This window comes from Lutjanus erythropterus, chromosome 4, assembly GCF_056507025.1.
Source record: "Lutjanus erythropterus isolate fLutEry1 chromosome 4, fLutEry1.hap2, whole genome shotgun sequence".
Lineage (NCBI taxonomy): Eukaryota > Metazoa > Chordata > Actinopteri > Lutjaniformes > Lutjanidae > Lutjanus > Lutjanus erythropterus.
In genome coordinates, this window is record NC_139320.1 from 29,790,116 (window position 1) to 29,814,949 (window position 24,834).

The following is a 24,834-nucleotide window of genomic DNA, read 5'->3' on the forward strand; positions in this document are numbered from 1 at the left end:
TGGTGCACAACACTGGTTTAACTGTCATCTAAGCATCAACAGGTTTATAAAGAGAGGGATGAATTCAGCCTGACTCAGAGCTCAGTCACTGTTGTTTGCTTTGCTGCCTTTTTGTTAATTTTGCCCTCTTATCAGAAAAAGAGAAAAACATTAAATGCCCCACACGATGCAGCAGTTCAGCCCCTTAATGTGCACAACATAACGATTGTGCAGGTTTTTTTGTGCCACATTTTCTGTGTTCATCAGTTTCTAGCCTCTCTATATATATAGTTTACTCACTCATTCATTATTCCATTTTTCTTAACTGATGTTTCCTGTTCGTAGAAAAGGTTGTCGTAGGCAGCTGGACTCAGTAGAGTTTTTAAAGACATTTCGCCTCTCATCCAAGAGGCTTCTTCAGTTTTGACTGACTAGCTTCAGGTATTTAGTCAGAATTGAAGATGAGATGAGATGAAGATTTCAAGAAGCTCTCGAAGAGATCAAGAACTCTACAAAGTCCAATCTTTTGTATGAATACCACGACCTGGATGACTGAGAATCTTCACAGAAACATTTCCCATATAAGCCAAGTATTGTTCCGTCCAAAGTCACCAAACTCCACTGACGAAAACAGTCATTTCACCTCACAGAACGCAGGAGTTGCTGGTCTGCTGCTGCCTCAACTGATTACCTTTCTCTTGTGTTATTGTTTCGGACTGTTTGGATCATTTCAAATTCACCAAAGTCCCACCGTAACACAAACAAACTACCTGATGGAGGCACCAGTAACCCCTGTATTCTGTGAGGTAAAATTACTGTTTTATTTCAAGGATCACCTGTTCAGTATTATTTTCTGGCACGCAGGACTTTATTTTTAGAATTCAGTTTTTAGCTGCCACAGACTCTTTAACTTCTACTCCTGTTGCACAGTGTATTACAACTTTATTACACATAGTATTTTTTTCCTCTATGTGCATTTGATGTTTTTATATGTGTGCCTTGCACCAATGAAAGAAAAAAATCCATTATTGCCTGCATTCATGGGCAATAAAGTTTTGATCAGACACTTTCAGAGCGGTGGAGAAATTGCTGCAGCATCTTGTGAAAGATAAATGTTAAAAAGCTGCTTCAATTTGAATTTCTTATCCAGTGTACCCATGAATAGATTCTCATTATTGACGAAGACAGTTATTCTAAATTGCTTCAGCTTTTTATTTCAGATGCAGGAAAGTTTGAAAACAGAAATGTAATTTCTTTCTTTCTTCGTTTCTTTTAGCCGCAGTCGTATTTTTTTCTGCAGTCATTCAGGTTTCCTGCTCAGCCAGGACTGGATTGTTTGCTCTGTACCACATTGTAATGGCCTGGCTCACATTTCTGGCATCTCTGTCAGCCCTGCTTTGGGGGAGCGATGGCTGTTTGTCTGTTTACATTTGGATCAGAGCAGAATTGGCCTCTGTGAATCTCAGCTCTGCACAATAGAACAGTTTGGAAATAAATGCCTACAAATAAGCCGGCGCTCCAAAGTCTGCGGGGCTTGTTTTGTGTGGAGTCACTGTGTGCTGATGCAGATATATCACCATGTTTGTGGCCTTTCTTACGCAACCAAATGGAGTCTGCAATGGCTGTGCTTTATCATATATGATGTACTATACTCTGAGATGATGTTGTTTTGCATGACTATCTCAGAGCCGTGTGTGTGGGAGGCGAAAGTAAATGGGAGAACTTTAAATTTGATCGATTTGTTTATGTGGAAATTGTTCTTGGATTTAATACAAAACAGAGAGCAGAAGGAAGTGTTGAGGCTGTGATGTCTTCATAGATTTTTGAAACGGTGTGGCCTTATGTTCTGTCAGAAATTAAAGACGCACTGGGAAAAAAATCTCAATCGGGTCATCCTGCGGGAGAAGAAGCACCTCGTCTCTGCTAACTGACAACTCACTGATTTGAGTTCAAATTAGCTTGGAGCAGAGAGTCCTCTGAGCTTATGACAAATCAAAATATGCAAATGAAAAACAAAATGTTCTACAAACAGCAGCAGCCAAAGGAAAAAAAATGTCCAAGGGAAACTAAATTTGCCAATACTAAACTAAACCTGCAGCCAGAACACTTTCCATTGACATAGTGCCTGGTTTACTAATTTACTAATTTACCAATTTATTAATTTGATCCCTGAAAATGGGCACCATCAGGCAGGGTTCAGGATTATACTCTGCAGTGTGTCCTTGCTTGGTTTATTTCGTGTACCCACCTTCTACTTGTGAGTCTGGCTGCAGTTTATGCAGCAAAGTAGCGACACCAAGAGGCTTCCTTTGGTTTGTGTCTCCGAACTATACTCTGAGAATCAGGTCAGGACATCATCTGAAGTGGCCTTTCACTTGCACACATGCAGCACACATTGGAAGACTGTCCATGTCAGACGTGTTCACACGTGGGAAATAATTTGGATAATTTCAGCAACGCAGAGCAATGCAGATGTTTCTGCGCTGATATCAGTAGAAACCTCAAAATTAACAAACTGTGATGGAAGCGGAAAAGGGGTGAAAGAGTTACAAAAGTTGAGGTGAGAAGCCTTCGTAGCCTCCCCTGAAAATAGGGTGAAAATTAGCGAGACCGCCTGGATGTGATGTTTCCATCACTGCTGATCAGAGCTGCAGACAATTAATTCCTGTGACAACTGCAGACTCATCTGACCCATGAGTGAGTGTTGATTGTACCCTTTCCCACTGAAGACACCAGATGTTAGTGGGTGTTAGTGGATTTTGTCCAGTGAAAAAGAAGTGAAGCCATGTTGGAGTACCTACATGTACCTGAGCCCCAGATCTGTTTTTAGTTTCCACCACAGACAACACTAACGTGGGCTCTCTCTCTCTCTCTCTCTCTCACTCGTATAGCCACACATTTCGTGTTCTTTCCCCTCAGCGTGAGGCTCTTTACAGGGCTCTTTACATCAAGGAGACGAGCTCTGTTTGAGAAAAGGCTGCAGGCAGCAAGACAAAATGCTGCTGAAAGAAAAACAGGAACGTTTGGGAAATCCTACATGAGAGCACGGACGACAAGATGACTGGTTGCTCCGATTCTCTTTGACGAGTCACTGGTCTGTGGTGTTTTAAATCTACCTTTTAGTATCAGCTCAACTCACTTTGAACTTCAACAGAGTGGCAATGAAAAAAAATGGGGCAGAATGGATCATCCACAAGTATTTTCAGTGGAAACACAAAAATAATCACTCACCGTGAACTGAACTGCTTGTGGTGACTTCTTTGTGTCTGACTGTGTTTGTGTGTCTCTGACGGCGTGAAATAGTGTCAGTGAAGACTGCAGGGACGGACGCCATACGCTGCTTCACTCTTACAGTTTTTTTCATAATTAGATGGACAGCTTTTGAAGAGGGGAGGCCAGTAACCTCTGCCAGCTCTTCGCACACACAGACACACTCTCCATACCTTCTGGTATCTTTACTTTGCTCTCCTCTCACTCCTGAGCAAAACGAACAAAAGGCCTCTTACAGCAGAAATGAAACACACTCACTGTTAATCCTCTCTTCTTGCAAGCTGCTGGTTGCTCCCTTTCTTTCTCTCAAAAGCCATTTTTCTCATATGAACTCTAAACGATGTCTGGACCCGATTCTCAGGATTGCCAGTTGAGCACACGACAGATTTTGTGTTGCAGATTCATGTTAATCAACTAAAAATTTTAGTTTGGTTTTGGCAAGTGGTGGCGCCTGGGTAGAGCGTGCAGGTGGAGGAGGATCTGTGATGATGACTGTTTTTGCATTGATATTAATACTACATGTATCCAGCATTATACAGGCAAGCAGACAAGAGTATGAAGCTACACCGTGTACACTCGCTCTCTCTGACTACTCCAGTCAGTGACCTCCTCTGTTCGCACATTCAGACATTTGCGTTGTCTCACACAGCTCCTCCTGGTGATGTCTAGATAGGTTCAAGGTTGCAGTGCATGTTTGAAAGGGACTAAATACTCACACACAAGAAAATATCACAAAAATCATGACCATCGCTTCTGTGTTTAAGTCAGGCATATTCATTCCTGACATGACAAATCAGCAGCCATTTTTATGTTATCTTTGCACATGACTGTACAACAACCATGATGTCATATAAAACAGCATTAGTGGTTGGCATTAGAAGGAAGCTAATGTTAGCGTTTGTCCTCACCATAAATGCATAAGGTCTATAAATAAAAATGCTGCGAGTGCTCGACCAATCAGAAATGTTCAGCGCTGTTTTTCTCTGCTTTTGGAAGGTAACCACCCCCAACCCTTGAGCAGAGACATCTGGGAGGGTAAAATGATGTCCCCAGAACTTAATTTAGACTCTAGTCCCTGCAGTGGAAACATGCCCACATCCTCCAAAGGTTCCTCCTCCCTGGGGAAACTTCTGTGGTGGAAACGCAGCTTTACACTCTCCCCCTATTTTTAGTTTTTTCTTTAGTGCGTAGCAGTGTCGGTATCGTGACCAAAGCTTGTTTACATCGTGGCACTACGTTCACCAGGCTCTCATCATACAGTTGTGACCTGTGACAGAATATTTTCAGTATCAGCAGCCAAACAACCAACCAAGTGTTTACAGTTTGGAAGAAACTTTCCACCCCTGCTCCTCTTCTTGTTCCTCTCTGTACATCCTCCTCTCTAATCTCTCTCTGTCGCTGTGTTGTTGTTTTTCTGCTTCCTCACACACACACGCGCACTCGCACACACACACCTCGTCCATCTGTCATCTTCTCATGTCCCTCTCCCACGCTGTGTGTGAACACACACACACACACACACACACACACACACACACACACACACACACACACACACACTCATACGTTGATGCACAGAAGTGATGTAGCGCAGCTCTAAATAAAATGCTGACTCACCATCTATTATTGATGGAGGCAGAAACTGCAAATATCTGTGACATGAATTTTAGTTTCAGTCCACGCTGTTGATGTCCTTGTTGTTTCCCCCACCTCTCCTCCCTCCCTTCTTCCCACAGAGGGAGCGGAGGGGCAGATGAGTGCCGAGGAGGAGGAGGCCCGGAGGATAGCTGAGATGGGGAAGCCCATCCTGGGAGAGCACAGCCGCCTGGAGGTGGTCATCGAGGAGTCGTACGAGTTCAAGGTGCAACATCCATTTATTTATTGCCCTAATATATGTAATATGTGGAAGAACAGTGCCACCTTTGAGTTTCATGCTGTAAAAAGACATTTGCAGCTGCTCCTGGTGCAGACTGCACATTCAAATGGCTGCCAATAAATGTGATGATGACTTATTGATGGCCGGTGGCAGCTTTAAAGTTTATTACGCAACCAGATCTTTCTATTGCATTTGACAGTAATAAAAAGGAAAGACCTGGAGAGGAAGGAACAATTGTTATTTTGTGAAGCAGCAGTCTAATAACAGAGAAGCAGAGCTGTGAAAAAGACCACTGAACATCCAAAATGTCAGACTTTATGTAATTCCAAGCATATCAGAGTAATATTTGAACATTTCTCCCCTAAAGCCAACAACCAGAGCAGGAAGGTACTCACTTGTGGTCTTGTGCTGTGGAAAGAAACCCCAAACAGGATGCTGATTTTATTGCCAAACAGGATTGAATGTGCTCATCTGGTTGTGTTATATAAACCACCTTTACACTCTGTCTCACCCAAGTGGATCCTAACCCTCTCAGCGGGCAGGTCTAATACGGGTCTGAATTATTGAAAATGCACAAGTCGCCCTCGATACAGCAGCTAGCTGGAGGCATGCAGAATTCAAAAGTGCCTCTCAGCCTTCCACTGCAGTCCCTTGTGCACCGAGAGCAAATTGCTCTAAAGAAAATGAAAAATGACGGATTCTTCATTAAGGAAACATTCCAGTTCCCTCATGTGTGGTCGACTTTAAGTGAACTAAATCATACGCAGTTTTAAGTAGTGTATCATTTTGATTCACACCTCTGATGCCATGTGCAATTTAGCATAAATTATTTAAAAATAAACACCACTGTGACTCCTTTAGTCATCGGTACTCATGTATGTAATTGAAGCAGTGGTTGTTTAACGAGATTCAAAAGCCCGGAAAGCATAAAATTCACTCAAACACACAGTAAATAACACAAGAGTCTTGTTTATCTTTTGCCACAATGAGCAGTGAGAGCTTGTTGCAGCTTCAGCAGCCTCTCATTAAAGTTACATTCAATATGGGTGAAACTGCAACGACTAATTTGCGCTTTTTTTACACTTTCCCTAAATAACGTATGAATTAAAGTCGAGATGAAATGAAAAATGCTTTCTTAGGCCTTTTAGATCACATCTCCTGTCATACTGTACAACTATTTAACAATATATGCCAAAAAATACAATATTATATCAAAATCCAATTATATTTTCTACCTGTAAAACAAAATATGACGTTCTTATGAAGGTGTGACTAGCTTCAGTCAATAATATCATGTCATCAATCATTAATCCATCTTCAGCTTTTAGCAGCTCAGAGCTAAGATTCATGTGCTCATAACAGCAGGGTACTTCAGGTTACTTTAAGTCCCGCCTGCCTTTCCTGTTTCAATACTAAACACATCCCAATACAGAAGCTAAATACTCTCAAAATACTGTTCTATCAAGATCTTACTTAGAAAAAAAATTTGAAAATGGAAAACTCAACAAAAGAAGCAAACAAATCAAAAACATACCTCACTTTTGGCACTCTCTAAAAACTTAGTATTTCCCCATGGAGTTGGTGCCTTAAGTCCTATGTCAGGCAGAACCAGAAAAACTGTAGCCTAAAAAGTTGTTTATTAACCCCAAGATTAAGACAAGAAGCCTCATGTCTAATTAAATTATGCCTAACAGCAGAAATCTACTCAGATGGGGAGGCTGTATGCTGATATCAGTGTAGGTTAATATGCTTCATCAATTAATGCCCAAACATGCCTACAAGGCAGAATATCTATTTCCATGTACATGAAAGTGTGAGACCAAATACAAACTATATGTAAACATGAATAATATTTGATATGCCTTCTTACTGGACATGTATTGAATAAACTAATCTCTCTAATTGTATGTGCATGTACCGCTACATCCTGCAGAACCATGTCCATCTGGGAGAAATAACAAGTTTTTAAGTTTTTAGGTCTTCCTCACTTGACTGCATATAAAGATGGACGACGTAACAGCCCCACAAAACATCCCCTAGTGGCTGGCTGCAGTATTGGTCATAAACCCCGTCCCCTCAGTGTTAGCAGATGGGACATGGGCAGAAGGAAAAAATGTAAAATGTACACAAGTACATGATAAATGAAGTTTTCCTAAATATGATTTCTGTAATTTTAAGTAGCTCTTATCACACTAATGTTCACAAGTGTTTGTTTTTCTGATAAAAATGGTTATAATTTGTCATTTGATGCTAAAAAAAAAAGGGGGGTGTTTCACGTCATGACTGACAGCTGAGCCTTAATACTACACGTCCAACCCTGATCACTAATGCACAGACTATATAAAGTCAGTGGTGTGGTTGTTCTACCCCTATATGCCCTCTTGTGCTCCTTTACAAATTCTCTAAATTCCCTCCTTCCCTTTCAGCCAGTTAAAAACCAACAGAAGTATGGATTTAATTAATTACAGAAGACAGAGTACAGAAAGAACAACAGCTCAAAACAAACAGATAAATGAGGGCACGTCGTTCCATCATCGCTCAAAACGCAGTCCACTAAAACTCAATATTCTCGTCCTCTATTTGATTACAGAGTCAGTTGACCTCTGGGTATAATTGGTCCTGTCTGTTATGATTTGTGGTTAGTGGGGACAAACTCAGGGAATAATGTGATTCAGTATGATTGGCATTTTGATGTAGTACACAGAAGATCAATGTGAGTGAGCTCAGAAGCTCTGTTTGCCATGTGCACAAATAAAACACTCGAATACAAAGGAGGGTTTATTGTGCAGAACTCGTGGATAAGAAATCAGATCCTCTGCGAATAAAACAGAAATTCAGTACATCTGCACAGAGCAGGTGTAACACGTGATGAGGAGGATGTCTGTGCTTTATTAACTGTGAGTTTCCTGTATTGTTAAATCGCTGTCAGTGTTGTCAGCTGTCTGCAGTCTCCAGTTTCCACAATAGTTCACATTGTCTTGATAACAAATAGTCGATCACATAACCCTCTGAACGGATTAAAGAAATGAGATATAGCTTGTTAATTGGTGAGCTTTACAGGTTCTGATAGGTGGATTTCCCCCTTTTCCCAGTCATTATACTCAGCGAAGCTAACTCCTCATCCTCACCCTCGTTTTTTACTCTCCATCAGAAAGTAAATAAGCATAATTTCCCCTAAGGTTAAAATCGAAGCAGCAGCCATCGAAATATACCAAGATTTTCCCCTACATTTCCCATAATTCAAATCAATAACAGCCTTGATTAGATCCTAACCATGTGGTAAACTCCCACGCTCTCTGTTAAAGATTTCTATTCTCCAAGACAAAGTGTATTTTCTCAAGACTTTAGAGAGCTCCTTCCAGATCCCAGTGTCCTACTAAAGTAGGAGAAGTGCTTCTCATGACAAATTCATGAGCCTGTTTAAAGCTACTACAAGAGGTTATGAAACAGTCTCAATTTAATACTGATGCCTCTATATGACCTACAAAAGTTAATGAGACCATCAGAGAAAAGAATGGCTATTATAGTTGTTTTTAATGTCTGCCACTTGGTCAGATTCTCCTTAAAATCAGGTTAATCAAGTCTGCGTTTACATTTTCCAAGGCAACATTACATCAACCTGTTAAAAAGAAGCAGGAGGACATTTTTATTTCCATAATTGTATTTTTGACAATTATATTTTTTGGTTATTACGATGCAAACACTACTGTTTTGTCCACAAAATAAAAAGTAGCTTTAAACAATAATAACAATGATAAGGGGCTTTAAAACCTTTCAGGAATGCAATGAGACAAATAGAATTATATAACTAAAAGATTAAAACAACAATAAAACAGCTTATAGTTATTTTAGTATCTTTACACTTCAACCTCATTTTCTTTCTTCAACCCTAACCCTGTTTTTTTTTAATAAAAAGATGAAAGTGGATGATGCCTTCAAGTGAAACTGGACTAATGGTCTTTGAGACATGTTGTGTGATGGACAGATGCAGGCTCCGCCCAGCGCAGCTAACAAACTCGGTCTCACCTGACGCACCGATCACGTGGGTCCTCGAGTGTTCAAGCAATAACTGAAAAGGTTCAGCACCCGCAGGCAATCTATCTGTTTATCTGTCCAACCTATTATGCAAATACTGCTTGATGAATACCAAGATATTGTATTGTAGGTGTTGTTATCAGTTGTTCTATGATACACAACAGACGTGGTGTTGCGTTGTGGCCAGTGTGTGTGTGTGTAAATACTGCCCTCTCATGACTGGTATGGTGTTATTTGTTATAATTTGTAGCAGAGCTGTGAAACAGTCCTTTGCGGTTTGAGTCTACGTCCAGCAGACGTCAGTTCCCTACATCACCGTAATTACTGAAGCAGGTGCAGTAAAAGATTTAGTGACAATCATCAGCTCGGTGATACTGTATTCACTTAATCTGGGCTCCGACAGGACAAAACATAAATCGTCTCCTGCGCGCGCCCTGACTCTGTCACCTGTCCTCAGCTCTAATTGGCTGCTAATGAAGTGCGCTGTGCTTCTGATTGGCAGAGCACCGTTGACAAGCTCATTAAGAAGACCAACCTGGCGCTGGTGATCGGCACACACTCCTGGAGGGAACAGTTTGTGGAGGCGGTCACAGTCAGCGCAGGTGAGTTCAGTGTGTGTGTGTGTGTGTGTGTGTGTGTGTGTGTGTGTGTGTGTGTGTGTGTGTGTGTGTGTGTGTTTGTTTGTTTGGGTAAGTAGACATATTACTGGAGAAAACAAACAGTTGTCATGAGGAAACTCTAATGAAACTTTCAGATTCTCTAAACAACTTCTGTTAGTGTGTTAATATTGGCTGACTACTTAAAAGTTTCATCACTCTATTAAAGTTTCGTCACTCTGTAAACCAGCGCTCCAAGTTCCTTCAACATGCTTTTAAATAGTGTCTTTAAAAAATTACATCAATTTGTTTTCTTATGATGTTCTGAATTGTTTTTTTTTTGTTTTGTTTTTTTTTTAAAAACATGTCACACCTGTGTTTTGCAGCTTCCAACCGTTTAAGCAAACTCTCTAATTACTGTTTTGTCGTAATTAACATTTCAAAACGTGAGAGCAAGATGATAACATGTCTCTGATGAGCGGTGACCTCTGGGGCTGAAAAATGAAGTCAACCTCCAGAATGGTGCAGTTCCTCTAATGACCACTAGAGGCCGCCTCCAAAAGAAAGTCAGTCCCCATAGTTTCCCATGTTAAAATGTCCAACTTTACAGCAGAAATAATTAATAATAATAATTAATGTTTACAGCCTGCTAGAAAAAGCAGTTACAAAGCTAATATCCTCGTTCATGACAGCTGCTGGTGGGTGAATTTGTGTGCGCAACGTCTTACTTGATATTCAAGTTTATGTGTTTAACATGTCGGCCGTTACATCTTTATGTTTGAGAGGTGATGTAATGCTGTCAGAGAATTTGCAATATATTGATATGGAAATTAAAAAATATATATGTTTTTTTTATTACGATCAGGCTGCAAACCTGCAAAGGTAGCATGTCCAGCGAACTAATGCAGTAACTTTACCTCCAGACAAACTTGTTAGATATAACTGCATCTACATTTGTTCTGTGGGGGTTTGAGGAGGAGGATGTGGGCCGGTGCAGAATCAAAGGGGTTAACAATGATGCATCTCACTCTGGCTCACTGTCTCAGAACTAAGCCATATTAGCTTAGCTCTTATACCGGCTGTTATCTGCTGTCACGGTCCAGTTCGTCTGGCTGGGTGACCCGTCTCAACGTCTGCTGCACTAATCAAGGCCTTAACTGAATACAATTTAAACTGGTGAGTTATATAAAAAAAAAAATCACCTGTGTACAGATGTCATGAACAGAGAAATTAGCCAGAGCCCAAAGCCACTGTTTATACCAGGCTGTAAATATGTTTATTTCTGCTGTTAAATTGGGCATTTTAATATGGAGCTCTGTGGGGAGTAACTCTCTTTTAGAAGCAGCCACAAGCGGCCACGTGGAAAACTGCAGTTTTTGGCGCTCCTGCGGTGCCTTTACTTTATTGCCTCAGAGGTTGCTGCTTGAGTGTGACACACAATTAACTTGCAAGATTGCTGTTATTGCACCATATGATCTTGGTTCCACTTATTTACGTGGAAGTTGATTAGCATTCCTGACTACTGCCCACCTGATGTCTAGACCGGTATTGAACCAGATCTCTGCAGTCTCCCGGCAGCACACAGAGAAAGTTAGATCTCCCAATTAAAATACTAAATGTTCGCCAGCCTGATAACTTTCTTAATGTTTTGTAAGATGGGAACATGGAGTTAATTAAGACTGATAACAGTTTACAGTAACTCTCTGAGCTCCCTTTTCTCAGGCTTGCTTTTCCTCTCAGGGGTCACGGTCACCTGTAGTTAAACAGCTGGAGGAGCAGTTTGGAGCTGGAGTGTTTTTTTTGTTTTTTTTTCTTCTGCTCAGCAGGTCTTTGGCACTTCTGACACCGCTGCCAGCTGTAATACAGTTTCCTGCCTGTGTTTGCGCTCTGACAAATTTACTGTTAATTACTGGAAGTGTTTTTAGAGGAAACATGAGGCCTGGCGAGAAATACTGAATCTCAGTGGGACCTTCCTGGTTAAATGCAGCATACACAAATAAGTAAAGAAGGTGTTTGGGGCATGCACCTAGAGGCACAGCTTAAAGGGATAGTTCACCCAAGTCTTTATCTACTCATCCTCATACAGACTGAACATGCTAACATGCCAAGTTGACTAAAAAATGTAATTTATACCATGTTTTAGCCTGAATCTTCACTTTAGTTCCTTAGCTTGGTGCCGTGTTCATGTGCACTGCACACTGTCTGAACTGGGCATGTGTGGTGTGACGGTAGCAAACTGCATGTCAGGACTTCGGGAGACTTGGATTATGCCAGACGAGCAGTATGTAGGCATTTAATGTTTTTTCCAGTTGTTTTTTTTATGTTTGAAAACTGGTCACCATTAACTTACAGTTTTCTTACTCACTTACAGTGAACCTCCAGTAGGTTTTTGCAGACTAACCAATTAAACCCAACCCTCATTTGGCATGAGGATGAGTAGATAATGACTAAATTTTCGGTTTTGGGCAAATTATCCCTTTAAGGGTAAATTAAAGGGCCTACCAACTTTGTATATCAGATAATATGTTTATTTACAGTTATTGTTCACCTAAAAATGCTAAAAAAATTACTTTAGTCAAAGATAAAACAGTAAAATACAGTGTTTGTTGTAGTAAAGAAACAAAAATAACATATCATAAAGCATCAGGTGTCTGTTTAACCAAAGCCGCACCCCTGAATGTTCCCCAGACCAATAACAAATAAGAATCACAGATTCAGACTCATTAAAGGGCAACAAACCACCTGCGGTTGGTGTAATTTGGTGTCTACTTGTCCTTTGAGTCAATAAAGCTCATTAACAGCTGATGTAAAACACTTCAACCTTCAGTCTTTGAGTTAATGTAAATATATTGACTCAGCTTCATGAACTCCTCGGCTCACTTAACATCAACAAACAATTTGGGGATCTCGTTAAAAGGAAATATCAGTTATTCAACAGTTTTAATGGCAATCAGTGGAGAATAATACTCATACTAAAACTAATTCAATGGCACCATCTAGTGGAAGTAACAGCTCACTACAGGAATTAATTATTCCACTATGGCATCAACTGTTGAAGTGTATAAAGTGTATAAAGTAGTAGTTAAATGTAGATGCAAAAATCCACAATATTTGACAGGAATGAGACAGGTTCAGGATGAGGCTGTCAATCCTGCAGCAGCCGTGTTAACAGTGAAGTTATTTTGACAGTGAAGTTTGTGTGCATGTTAAATTTCTTCACGCTGTTCTGACTCTGCACTCCTCCATGATGATGTCTAATGCTCCTCCCGTGTTTCTCCCCTCAGGTGATGGTGACGATGATGAGGAGGGTCGCGAGGAGCGCCTTCCATCTTGTTACGACTACGTCATGCACTTCCTCACCGTCTTCTGGAAGGTTCTGTTTGCCTGCGTCCCGCCCACAGAGTACTGGAATGGCTGGGCCTGCTTCTTAGTCTCCATCAGCGTCATCGGCTTCCTCACCGCCATCATCGGAGATCTGGCGTCACACTTCGGCTGCACCGTGGGGCTCCGGGACACGGTGACCGCTGTGGTGTTTGTGGCTCTGGGAACTTCTATTCCAGGTGAGTCAATATCCTCAGGAAAGTGTAGATAATAACAATGATGAGATTAACAGAACTCATAATCACAAATCCAATCGATCCATGGTCCTGTTTACACCTGGCATGTGTCTTTGATGATCCAATCACAAGAGGACAGTTCTGAGTACATCAGATCACACCTGGCATTACAGCGTATTTCCACGTATGTCTCAGTGATTAGATCTCTCATGTAGCTTCATCTTTTCTGTTTGCAGACACCAAATGTGGCCTGACAGTAGTGGCCAACATGCTGGCAAAAAACAGTCACAATGTTTTTTTACACAAAGAAATAACTTGATGTGTAACATTTACCAAATTTACAAGGAGGTCCAAATAAAGAATTTGTTGTAGACAAAGTTTGTAAAGTTTCTCTTAACTCAACAACTCAACCTAACCAAATTTCATGTTTTTTAACAGGAATCTGGGGGCTTTTTCAATGGGCAACAAAGGAGTAGCTAATGTTCGTTAACTGTGTCTGTAAAATTTGACATCTTTACTGTCATTAAAATTAGGGATGCACCGATTGCTTGGCCAGGGACCAGAACCGGCCAGTTTTTAGCATGACTGGCCCTGACCACTGAATGGCAGGTCAGCATCCGACAAGATCCCACAAGATTTCATGAGATCATACATACCTACATAATCTCAATATAATAATATAACAAGACCTGGCTGTAGCCTGGACGACTTTTGAGAAAATGTAAAATAGTGTTTAATAAATATTTAACAGTCAGTATTTTATTTGAACATCCAATTTAATTTTACAGCAAAAGTTGCAAAAATGTTTGTGAATTCTGTCAATTATAGTTCTTAGAAAGACTGAAAATCAGAATCGGCACATCAGACCCTTAAAAAAATCAGAAATTGGAATTGGGAGTCTGGGGATACAGGGGTTACTAGTTCAGTGGTGAAAATCAGATGAAACTGTGTGTTCACAAACATCTGCTGCTTATCTCAGCTGGTAGGAGAAACCGAACACATAATTTGTTTTACAGTGAACCAAATGAAAGCAGACAGCTGTTTCATGTGGACGTCTAGGACGTCAGTGGAATTAACTGTCCTTCAGTGTGGCCGGGGACACACAAAGTGTTTAGTCACATGTGGCCCAGACTACCTTTGAACGAGTCATTGGATCTCTGTGTGTCTCTTTTCATGTTCAAGTTCAACAGCCTGTGAGTAAGATCACACCATCAGCTCTGGTATGCTGGGACCTGTTTGTAAAGAAGCTCATAATTCATTCAACATTCACATTTATATGTCCATGACAGAGAGGTTACTGTGGTGAGGTAACACATGTAAGTGTGTGACTATCCACACCTGCCCCGTAAGCAATCTGAGGCAAATCCACCTGGCCTTCCTGTTCACCCAGTCTCTCAAAGGGTTTCAGTGCCAAGAACGTGACAACAACTAGTCTAAGGCCATTCAGGATGTGGGGGTTATTTTTTGCTGCAGGAACATTGCTAACATGTTTAGGAACTCTTTGACTTGAACAGACTGATTAAAAGTGACAGAGAAAATACCACTTAATTGTGTACTTGGCACTATAATGTTTTCTGATCCAAGGCTCTGACCTTCCTCCATTGTAATGCACTGATGTCAGTCGTAAAGGCATCAGAACAAAGGTATCTCCATAATGCAACATGTCTGTAGTAGCTGAACTGCTAAAATGTCTTTGAATTCGCTTCTACATCATCCATTTTCTAGTGTTAAAAACTGTCCAGAAAAACAGCACCAAATGTGTCTTACTGTGGATTTTATCAAGCTGTGGTTTCTGTATCTGTATGGGAGTGAGCACAGACGGACCATGAGACAATGGGCCCCTGGACATTTGTGAAAGGCCCCCCGCCCCTCCTTTATAGGAGCACACACAGACTGAAAGAGTTTTTTCTCTCCTTTGTTCTGTTTACACCTGGCATTAACATGCATTTTCAATGATCTGATCAGAGGTGGACAGCATTATGTAACTACATGCAAACACCAAATGTGTTGTTTTTAAACAGTGGCTCAATCGTAGTAGTAATGGAGACAAAGAAAGAAATAACTTTACTAACAACTTAACTTTACTTAGGCCAAAATAATAAAGAATTTGTTGTAGACAGCATTTCACAAACTTTGTAAAGTTTCTCCAAACTCACAAATTATTATAAATTTGTTGCAGCTGTTTTACAAAGTTTATTAAGTTTACTTCATTCAACAACTCTTAAATTTGGCTGATTTTTTTCATGGGAGTCAGGAGATGTAACGGTTATTAGTTTAATAGTGAAAACAATTATCCTGGTGAGTAAGAGAGCCCAAACATGTCATTTGCATTAAGGTGAACCAAATGGAAATCAAACAGACTGTCTGCTTGTGATTAGATCACCCAAGACACATGTTAATGCCAGGTGTAAACAGGACCACTGTGATAGTTTTGTGTCTTTGTAGTCGTATGATTGACTTTTGCAGCGAAGACAGTCAATAAGTCATTAAGTTTCAGTTTTGACTCCCCAAGGGAAAAAAGTTTTGGCACCCCTGCTCCAAACAGACACTCTGGCCCAGGGGCCCCCTGATAGCTTTGGCCCCTGAGCCTGTGTCCAGTGGGCCCTTTCAGTCATCCATCCATGTTTACAAGCGTCTACAACAGTTTGTGTCATGTTTCCATGCCAATGCAGCTGCATGATTGACTCTCTCCACCTCTTTCTCACCTTCCAGACACCTTTGCAAGCAAAGTGGCCGCCATACAGGACCAGCACGCCGACGCATCCGTTGGTAACGTCACCGGCAGCAACGCTGTGAATGTGTTCCTGGGGATCGGCGTGGCGTGGTCAGTGGCTGCCATCTACTGGAGAGTCAAAGGAAAGGAGTTCAAGGTGGAACCGGGGTCTCTGGCCTTCTCCGTCACGCTCTTCACCATCTTCGCTTTCATCTCCATGGCGGTGCTCCTGTTCAGACGCCGGCCCACCATTGGCGGCGAGCTTGGCGGCCCGAGGGTGTCGCGCCTCCTCACCACCCTGCTATTCCTGGGCCTGTGGTTCCTCTACATCCTCTTCTCCAGCCTGGAGGCCTACTGCCACATCAATGGCTTTTAAACAGGAGATGGAGAAAGTTCTGGAAGATTATTGCACAGCAACACACACATTAACACTCCACTACAGTCCACAGCTCGACACGAAACAAGATTCATCGTTTTAACAGCAGCCTGGAGGTGTCCTCGTCTTTGATGCAGGGAAATATGTCAGATACACATTCACACACACACTTTTAACGTACGCGTGTGTAAACAGATCATAAGAAACAAACACATGCACAGTTACAGGCACGAAAAAGGGTGAGAGGAAGTGATAGTGAGAAGGGGCTAGAAATGTGTATACTGAAGGTTTCTGCAGCAAAGTTAGCACAGAGGAGACAGAGAGAGACAGAAAGTGATTTTAAAGTTGAGATTTTAGAGGTGAGGAGACGGTCGGGTGGAGTGCTGCTTCACTCTGCAGCGAGGCAGGTTCATTTAAGGTTGGATTGGAGGAGCTGATAGAGACAAGGATGGAAGAGAAGCCTGTGCACGCTGGACAACAATTTATCCATCTGAAGGAACAACACGTCCGTCTGCCTCCCCCCCTCCTCTCCTCTTTACTGGTACAGCTTCATGTTTCTTCACCGAGGATGAGGAGCACCATGTGAAAAAAATGAGTGGAATGTTTACAGTAATAATAACATTATGTTCGTTTACTACATGAGGTTCTCATAAAGCGGTGATGCTCGTCTAATAACACACTGTACAGGAGGCGGTTCTCCACATGCGCTGTAAATAGTTCAAACCAGTGTCCAGGCAGACGGAGACGCCAACAACTGGAGGAGTCAGAGAGGGCGGGAAAAAATTATCCCTCAGAAATGTATAGCTAATATTCTGTATAGAAAGTAAAATTACCTAGAAAACAGTCAGGTTAATGCTTGTTCTGCCAGAAAAAAACTTTTTAATTCATTCACACACTGGAACACCACGGATCAGAAAAACCAAACAAAAGTAAAATGAGAGTGGGACTACATAGAGATTACTGACTAAAAAAATGACAGAAAAGCAGGTGAGATAAAAGTTTTTTTTAAAGAGCCATACGTTCCAGTCAGATGCTTCTCTTTGGTGGATGGTTTCCATGGTAACTGACTGAGATGTGTATATCACACTGAGGGATTATTTTCTGCATGTACAGCCAGATACGAAGCATCTTCACATAAATTACATATAAACTACATAAAGGGAAAATCCACCTGTAAATGACATCCCTGCATCTGTGCGTCTGCTCAATGAACTCAGCCGGTTCTTAATGTTAAATAAATAACGTGTGTGTGTGTGTGTGTGTGTGTGTGTGTGTGTGTGTGTGTGTGTGTGTGTGTGTGTGTGTAAGCAGACAGGAGGGCAGGAGGGAGGAGAGGTGTTTGGTCTGCAGCAGAGGTCTGAGAGGAACAAAGGACATTTTCCTCCTCAAAAGGACCAAACATGCTCACACACTCGCACCCGCCGTGTGGAGTGTGATCAAAACACACATGGAGACTTTATTCTAGGCTTGTTGTCGTCACTGTGTCATTGTGGGTAGTGACGGACTAATCCATTCCTGTGGCATGTATCCTGACAGACTAATCCACTCCCTGTTAGAAACAGCAGCATGGTCGGACAAACATGCATGGATGGTCGAAAAAGACTTAACAGTGTTAGTTTACCAGTAACTTACAATTCAATCCTTTAAAACAGAACAGAACAGATTGCAATCATCACCTTTCAGTCTGCAGCACATTGATTAGGTCATGTGATCCTAATCGATACATTAATTAGGATGCAGGATGCTAGTCGACACCACAGCACCCATACAATGCCTTAAGGAAAATCTCTCCAGTAAAAATCTAGTATTCAAGCTTTCAGCAGTACAAACTGTCCAGGCTGCACTTTATCTGATGTAACTAAAACTTACTGTGTTGTGTTTTTCTTCTTACTTTAGTCGACAAACTATTAGTGTGAAAAACATGAGTGTCGAGTCACTGGAGGGAAACTCTGAAGTTCCAATGTAACACTGGATCAGGTGAAAACCACTACATCATGTCTCTCTCCTGTGGGAAGGGACTGTTATAATGTGTCCCTGTCCACCTGTGCTGAGAGCACAATACAAGGACCAGACGAGCTAAAAAAATACTTCCCATTTTAATGGAAAGTCTGCACATTGTTTAAAGGGATAGTTCAGATTTTTTGAAGTGGGGTTGTATGGGGTACTAACAGTACTGTACACTATATTTAGATATTTTTCACTCCTTTACCTTGCCATCAGACAGACTCTTCTGCTGTGAAACTGTTATACAAGCCAAATAACGCTCTTTTTAAAGCAACCAGACTCCTTTATGTAAATCATTCAGTCATTTTAAACAGTCATTTTGCCTCACTGAACGCAGGACTTGCTCATTTACTGCTGTGTCTCTAAAAAAAAATCCAACATTGATTTATCTGCTTTTATTCTCCATGCAGAGTATAATTTACAGAATATAGAATTTATACATAAACACACATTTTTTTGCAAGATATTTGGATATTTTACAGTTTAACAATAAACATTATTGTCCAAAATAACATCAGGGCACTTAAATATTATTTTTGTTTAGTATTTTAAATAGTCATAATCAACTTTAGATAAAAAAAAAAAAATACATACACAAATCGAGAAAAATATATGTATATAAGAAAAAGGATCAAATACTCACAAAGGTGATAAATTGATAAAAGTGTCACGATACTGGAATTTCTCATTTCCATACAATATCTTGAAAAATACTGACACCATTTTTGATACCATGAGGAAAAATTAGACTCAACATTAATGGCATAAAATTTTTGATTAAAAAAAATTAAATCAAAAGATAAATAAAACAAGGCTATAACATATTTAACCAGAGCAAATGAGATGAGTGACAAGAAGAAGGCAGCACTGTGAGAAAGTGAGAAAGGCACCAGAGATCGACTTACTTTGAAAAATTAGTACTGAAAGCATTTCAAACATTCAGTATCAATATTTATTGATACATAAAAGGTTTTGACAAAACTACATACAGTTCTGTCTACAACCTATTTGCCAAGAACATTGGTTGACTGATAAATCGGTCAGACTCCAGATTTAAATGGTTAGTTTGGATTCTTTGACTTAACACATTAACACAAACTAACCAACAGATCGAGGCAGCGGTAGTCAAGCAACTCCTGTGTTCTGTGAGGCAGAATTACTGATTTTAACAAAGAAGTCTGGTTGCTTTAGACAGAGCAGTATTTAACTTGTGTAACAGCAGTTTCCTGTCAGATGTCTGGTGTCAAGGTGGTTAACAGTTTACTGTACATAATAAACCTATGGATAAGTTCCTCATACAACCCCACTTTAAAAAAAAAAAAACAGAACTATCCCTTTAAAAGAACTATCTAAGGTCTATCATGTAATGTTCTCCAGGCTTTGTTTACAGTCTGCAGGTCAACAGCAGACAGCGCTTGGCTTTGCAGACGGCTGAGAGGACCAGAGAGACTCTACACAAGAGCGGCACTCTCATAAAGACATATAATATAACCGTAGTACCATAGCAGAGGCTGTTTTCAGTGGAAAACGCTTTAGAAAACACTGCCCTTTAAGGCATGTACGTGTTGCTCAGTATTGCATGGCGGCAGAGCTGGAACATAAAGTAAAATGTTCACGAGCTACTGAAACTGCAGGCTGCTAAACAGGACAGTAAAACTCATCCAGAGCGCACAACCACTGCAGAGAGCTGCAAAGAAAACTGAGCTGAAAAAACAAAAAACAAAGTCGCAGCAAATGCAGCGAGCAGTGTGCAACAACATCTACTGAGACAATAATAAAGAATTTGAACTATTAGCTTAGACTAGAAGCATCCAGAGTCCAGCATCCTTTTCTACATGATTTATCACGGCGACACATCACAGTCAACGTTATTATTGCTGTAATATTCACTGCCTAACTTACAAACATTTCACCCACAGATGATAAGTGCTATACAAGAGGAATTTATTGTTATACAGGACAATATCAGAAAGATTCGATTAGTTTACCCTTAACTAACTATACTTTGTAAACTTTCTAAAACCAATTTTGTATCTTTTCCTTGCAGATGTAGCCGAGGTAGATTTTTTTGTACTTCTAAACAATGTTTAGAATAGTATCAATATATACAGTTGGTAGTGTAGATTACATCGTTACTGAATTTAGTGGATTAGATTTTGATATATTTTCCACAGTGAGGAAGCTCCCCTTTGAAACAGTGTAGTGTATCATAATAACCAAACATAATCCCATCTAATTTACTGAAGACTCGTTTGTGTCTATGTTACTTATGTATATTTCTTCTCATAAGATGATTTTTTTAGATATTTATTTATTTACGAGAGGATTATTTATCTATGGATAAGCTGTGCCGCAGGTCCTTGAGGCGAGCAGCGAGGAGTTTAGTTCAAGGAGTGTGGTTTTCTATGGAAGATCACGTCTGCCGGTTTGATGAAAGATAAACATCCTGTAAGTTATTATAATGAGAAAATTACTCGAAATAATTAGCTAGTATCTCTAAATAATGACGTAGTATCTCAAAAATATGAGATAGTTTCTAAAGATGATGAGATACTATCACAAAATAATGAGTTAGTTTCTGAAAATAATGAGATAGTATGTCCACATAATGAGAAGCTTTCCAACTGATAAGCAGAAATTTTCAAAATAATGAGATAATATCACCAAAAAATGAGATAGCTCAAAATGATAAGCTAGCATTGCAAAACAATCTGTTAGTTTCTTAAAATAATGAGATAAAACTGCAAAATAATGAGATAACATCTCAAAATAAATAAGGAGCTCTCTCAAAATGAGTTAGTATCTCAAAATAATGAGATATTATCTCAATATGATGAGAAACTTTCTTAATATCGCCAAATAATGAGATATCTCAAAATAATAAGATAGTGTTAAAAAAAAATCAGTTTGTCTCTCAAAAGATCACAACATAATGAATTGTCTTTGCAAAATAATCAGATAATATCTGAAAATAATAAAATAGTATCACAACAGAAACAGTTTCTCAAAATAATGAGAATCTCTCTCAAAATGAATTAATACCTTAAAATAACAAGATCGTATCCTAAGCTTTCTCAAAATAAGGAGAAAGTCTCAAAATAATAAGATAATATTGAAAAAAAAAAAAAATCTGTTAGTTTCCCCAAATAATGAGACAATATCTCAAAATAATGAGAAGCTTTCTCAGGATAATAACTTGTGGGATCTTTATTTTTTTCGTCACGTTGGCAGAAATGTTCTTCCGTAGGTTTCAATGTGCAATACAGAGAAAAAACAAGTAAAACTCATCTTATTCTGTTAGTAGCTTTGACGAGAGGTCAGTTCACATCTTTTTCTGCTCCAGTGTTTGTTGTAACCCTCTGCCAACGTACATTTCTTCATTCGGTTCTGTTGAAGGAGGAGTTTTTTTGAGTGTAAGTAGCATGTTTACATGAAGAAACAGTGTGGAACATTGCCAGTATAATTGTCAGTCTCGGGTGGTCGTGAGCTGAAGACGGACTTTTTTTGTAGATGTGAACGGTGGCTGTGAGGCCGGTCAGTGCTGTGTGAGGTCGTATCGGTAGATTAACTGAAGTCTACTCACTGAACCACCAGGTGGGACCAAGATTACACATCACACACACTCGCACACACTCACACACACACACACACAGGTCTGATGAACTCTTGTGTGATCTATGACTGGGTGAGAAACGATCAGCACCAGCGGGTACAGATGGATCAGTGTACCCAGCGTCATCCCAGCAGCAGATGTGACCCAGATGTGGCTCAGCCCCCATGAACAGAACTGTCTACAATGTCCAGACAATGTTCCATGTTTCCATGAACTTCTGTACTAACTGTCTGGCTTCGGCCTTTGCTGTTCTGTAGCTAGATGTGATGCCCCCCCCACCCCCCACCCCCATCCAATCTCTCCTCCTCCTCCTCGTCCTCTTCTTCCTCACCCCTCCCTCACCCCGGTGTGTGTCTGTGTTTGCTTCCCCCCCGTGTTCCTCTGCAGATGCATGATGAATCCCCGTGTACATGTGTTAGCAGCATGGTCTTCTGTGATGGACGCCATATTTTATCAGGTTGATTCTCCACAGTTCGAATCCACACTAGAGGCTCTTTGTGAAATAAAATAAGCAAGTGACACACACACACACACACACACACACACACACACAAAACTATACAGATCTACTGAAGACAAACACACACACACACACACACACGCAGAGACAGCATTTATGGATTCAGTGTCCACTGCTTATCAGTTCTGTTTTAGAAGCTGTGAAAAGAGAGCGTGCTCTGTTGTGTCCAGGTAACATCCAAGGTCATCTTTTTGTTTGTTGGTGTACGATATTTCTGTGTCTGTGTAAGTGTTCCCCCCTCTTCTTCTTCCCCTTCTTCTTCTCTTTCTTCTTCTTCCTCTTCCTCTTCTTCTTCTCTTCCTCTCCCATTCGCTCCCTCCCAGGTCTTGCTCTTCAATGTGTCTCTCTGTGAAGTTTTTTCCTGTGATGATGATGAAAATTTCTCTCTCTGCCTGAACCTTTGTAAGGAATTAATGACTGAGTTACTACAATATCTTGTGATAGACATATACATTTATTCAATTCTGTAATAAATTATTAACTGAAGATAATATTTAAGTTTTTTTATGAAATGCAGAAAAAAATTCTGAGAAAAAAAAGACAACTTGTTTTTGAGAAAATGGCATGAGGTGTAATGTGTTACTGAAAGAAAATGAAGGTCTTTAATCAAGTGAAGTTGACCTTATTGGAATATAGTTTATTTATTTTCAAGGCATAACGTGTCTGAGTCGTTATTTTTGCTCAAAGTGAGACATTTTGCAGGTCAGCCAGCCCAAGAAAGCAGCTCTAACTGTCTGCTGCCAGACAGTGAAAAACACTGAACTATGTGTGACCAGATCAAAAATGATGAGACCAAACAGAGAATAAAATTACTTAGGTCTTTATTTCTCCAACTGCATAAAAAAAAGCAGCATTAATTCTGTAATTTTGAGGATTTCACATAAATCACAGTGATCACAAAAAAGAAAAATATTTTCCCCTTTCCTGCACTTTTATCAGTACAGCAATGGTGAACACTGGTGTAGCTAGTACCACAATATAGGAACATTTACAGTAGACTAACTCTGGCTCAGTTCAGCTTTACAGTGTATAGTAGACTTGACTAGACAGTAATAAACAATACTGGACAGTATTAGACAGTAATTAACAATACTAAACAGTGCTAGATAATACTAGACAATACAAGACAGTACTAGATGGTAATAAACAATACTAAACACTAAAAGACAGTGCTACACAATACTAGACAATATTAGACAATACTAGACAGTACTAGACAATACTAGGCAGTAATAGACAATACTAGACAGTACTAGACAACAGTAAACAATACTAGACAGTCATAGACAATACTAGACAACAGTAGACAATACTAGACAGCACCAGATAGCACCAGACAACAGTTGTGGCTTCTCCTAACAAAGAAAACACCCCAAAAAAACACAAATAAACACATTTGTTAAGCAGCACAATCCACAAAATTATCTTACAGCAAAGTGCATTAGCTTACCAGAAATTTCACAGTGCATTCATAAACAAAATACACCTCTACACTCTATTTCTATGTGAACTGCAAAATTAACTTTCTCATTATAAAACATTGACCTCACTCTCACTCCATCTTCTCCCCATGCTACACCAGCAAGACATGATTCTGTTCAGGTGCACTTTTATCACCACCAAGACAAACCTGCTGTTTAGTCCCTGCGCCGTTCCCAAACTGACAGAGCCCTTCAGCGAGACGAATGTGCTCGTTCCACTGTAACACTAGTACTTCACAGAAAGAAACATCCTTTCACCAAAATAATTTCACAGGGGCATCATATAACACTACCCCAACAGTTTAGAAACCCATTGATCACCTGGCTTCACATATGCAGATACCCTCTGATTTGCTGTGACATTAACACACCAACATCTCAGGTTTAATACTATCAACGCTGAGAAGTATGACGCTAAAACATCAGTGGATGAAAAGGACATGGCGTTGCAAATATAGAGAGCAGTGTGCAACATCACAGAGTGATGATAAAGTAGTTAACCATTAGCTTAGACTAGAAGTTAACAGTATACAGAAACAACTCCACATTCTTTGATGAGAAAAGTACCTGACAGGAAAAGTTATCTGTATTCATGAACATTTCATTATCAAGCAACCGAAGCCCTGAACTATGTAATTAATTCCAGTAAACAGTTGGCATCATAATAATGAATGTTTATTGTCCTCCAGTGGTCACTGATTACTTTTAGTTTGGTTGCTGTGCACTGAAAGTCTTCACCAGAAGTGGAGGTCATGTGTGCATTTATTTGGAGAATTTAATGTGCAGCAGTTCCTGATTACACATGATCAACAAC

General features: G+C 40.1%; 1 protein-coding gene across 1 annotated transcript in view; it reads left to right on the top strand.

Annotated features, from left to right (window-relative positions):
- slc8a2b (solute carrier family 8 member 2b) overlaps positions 1-17,243 on the top strand; it is a 238,522-nt gene extending 221,279 nt beyond the window's left edge. Inside the window, exons 14-17 of the mRNA XM_084717566.1 lie at positions 4,986-5,110; positions 9,663-9,762; positions 13,041-13,316; positions 16,026-17,243. Coding sequence (XP_084573692.1) covers positions 4,986-5,110; positions 9,663-9,762; positions 13,041-13,316; positions 16,026-16,402 — 878 coding nt within the window. The 3' untranslated portion in view covers positions 16,403-17,243. The remainder of the gene's footprint in view (positions 1-4,985; positions 5,111-9,662; positions 9,763-13,040; positions 13,317-16,025) is intronic.
- The last annotated feature ends 7,591 nt before the right edge of the window (positions 17,244-24,834 follow it).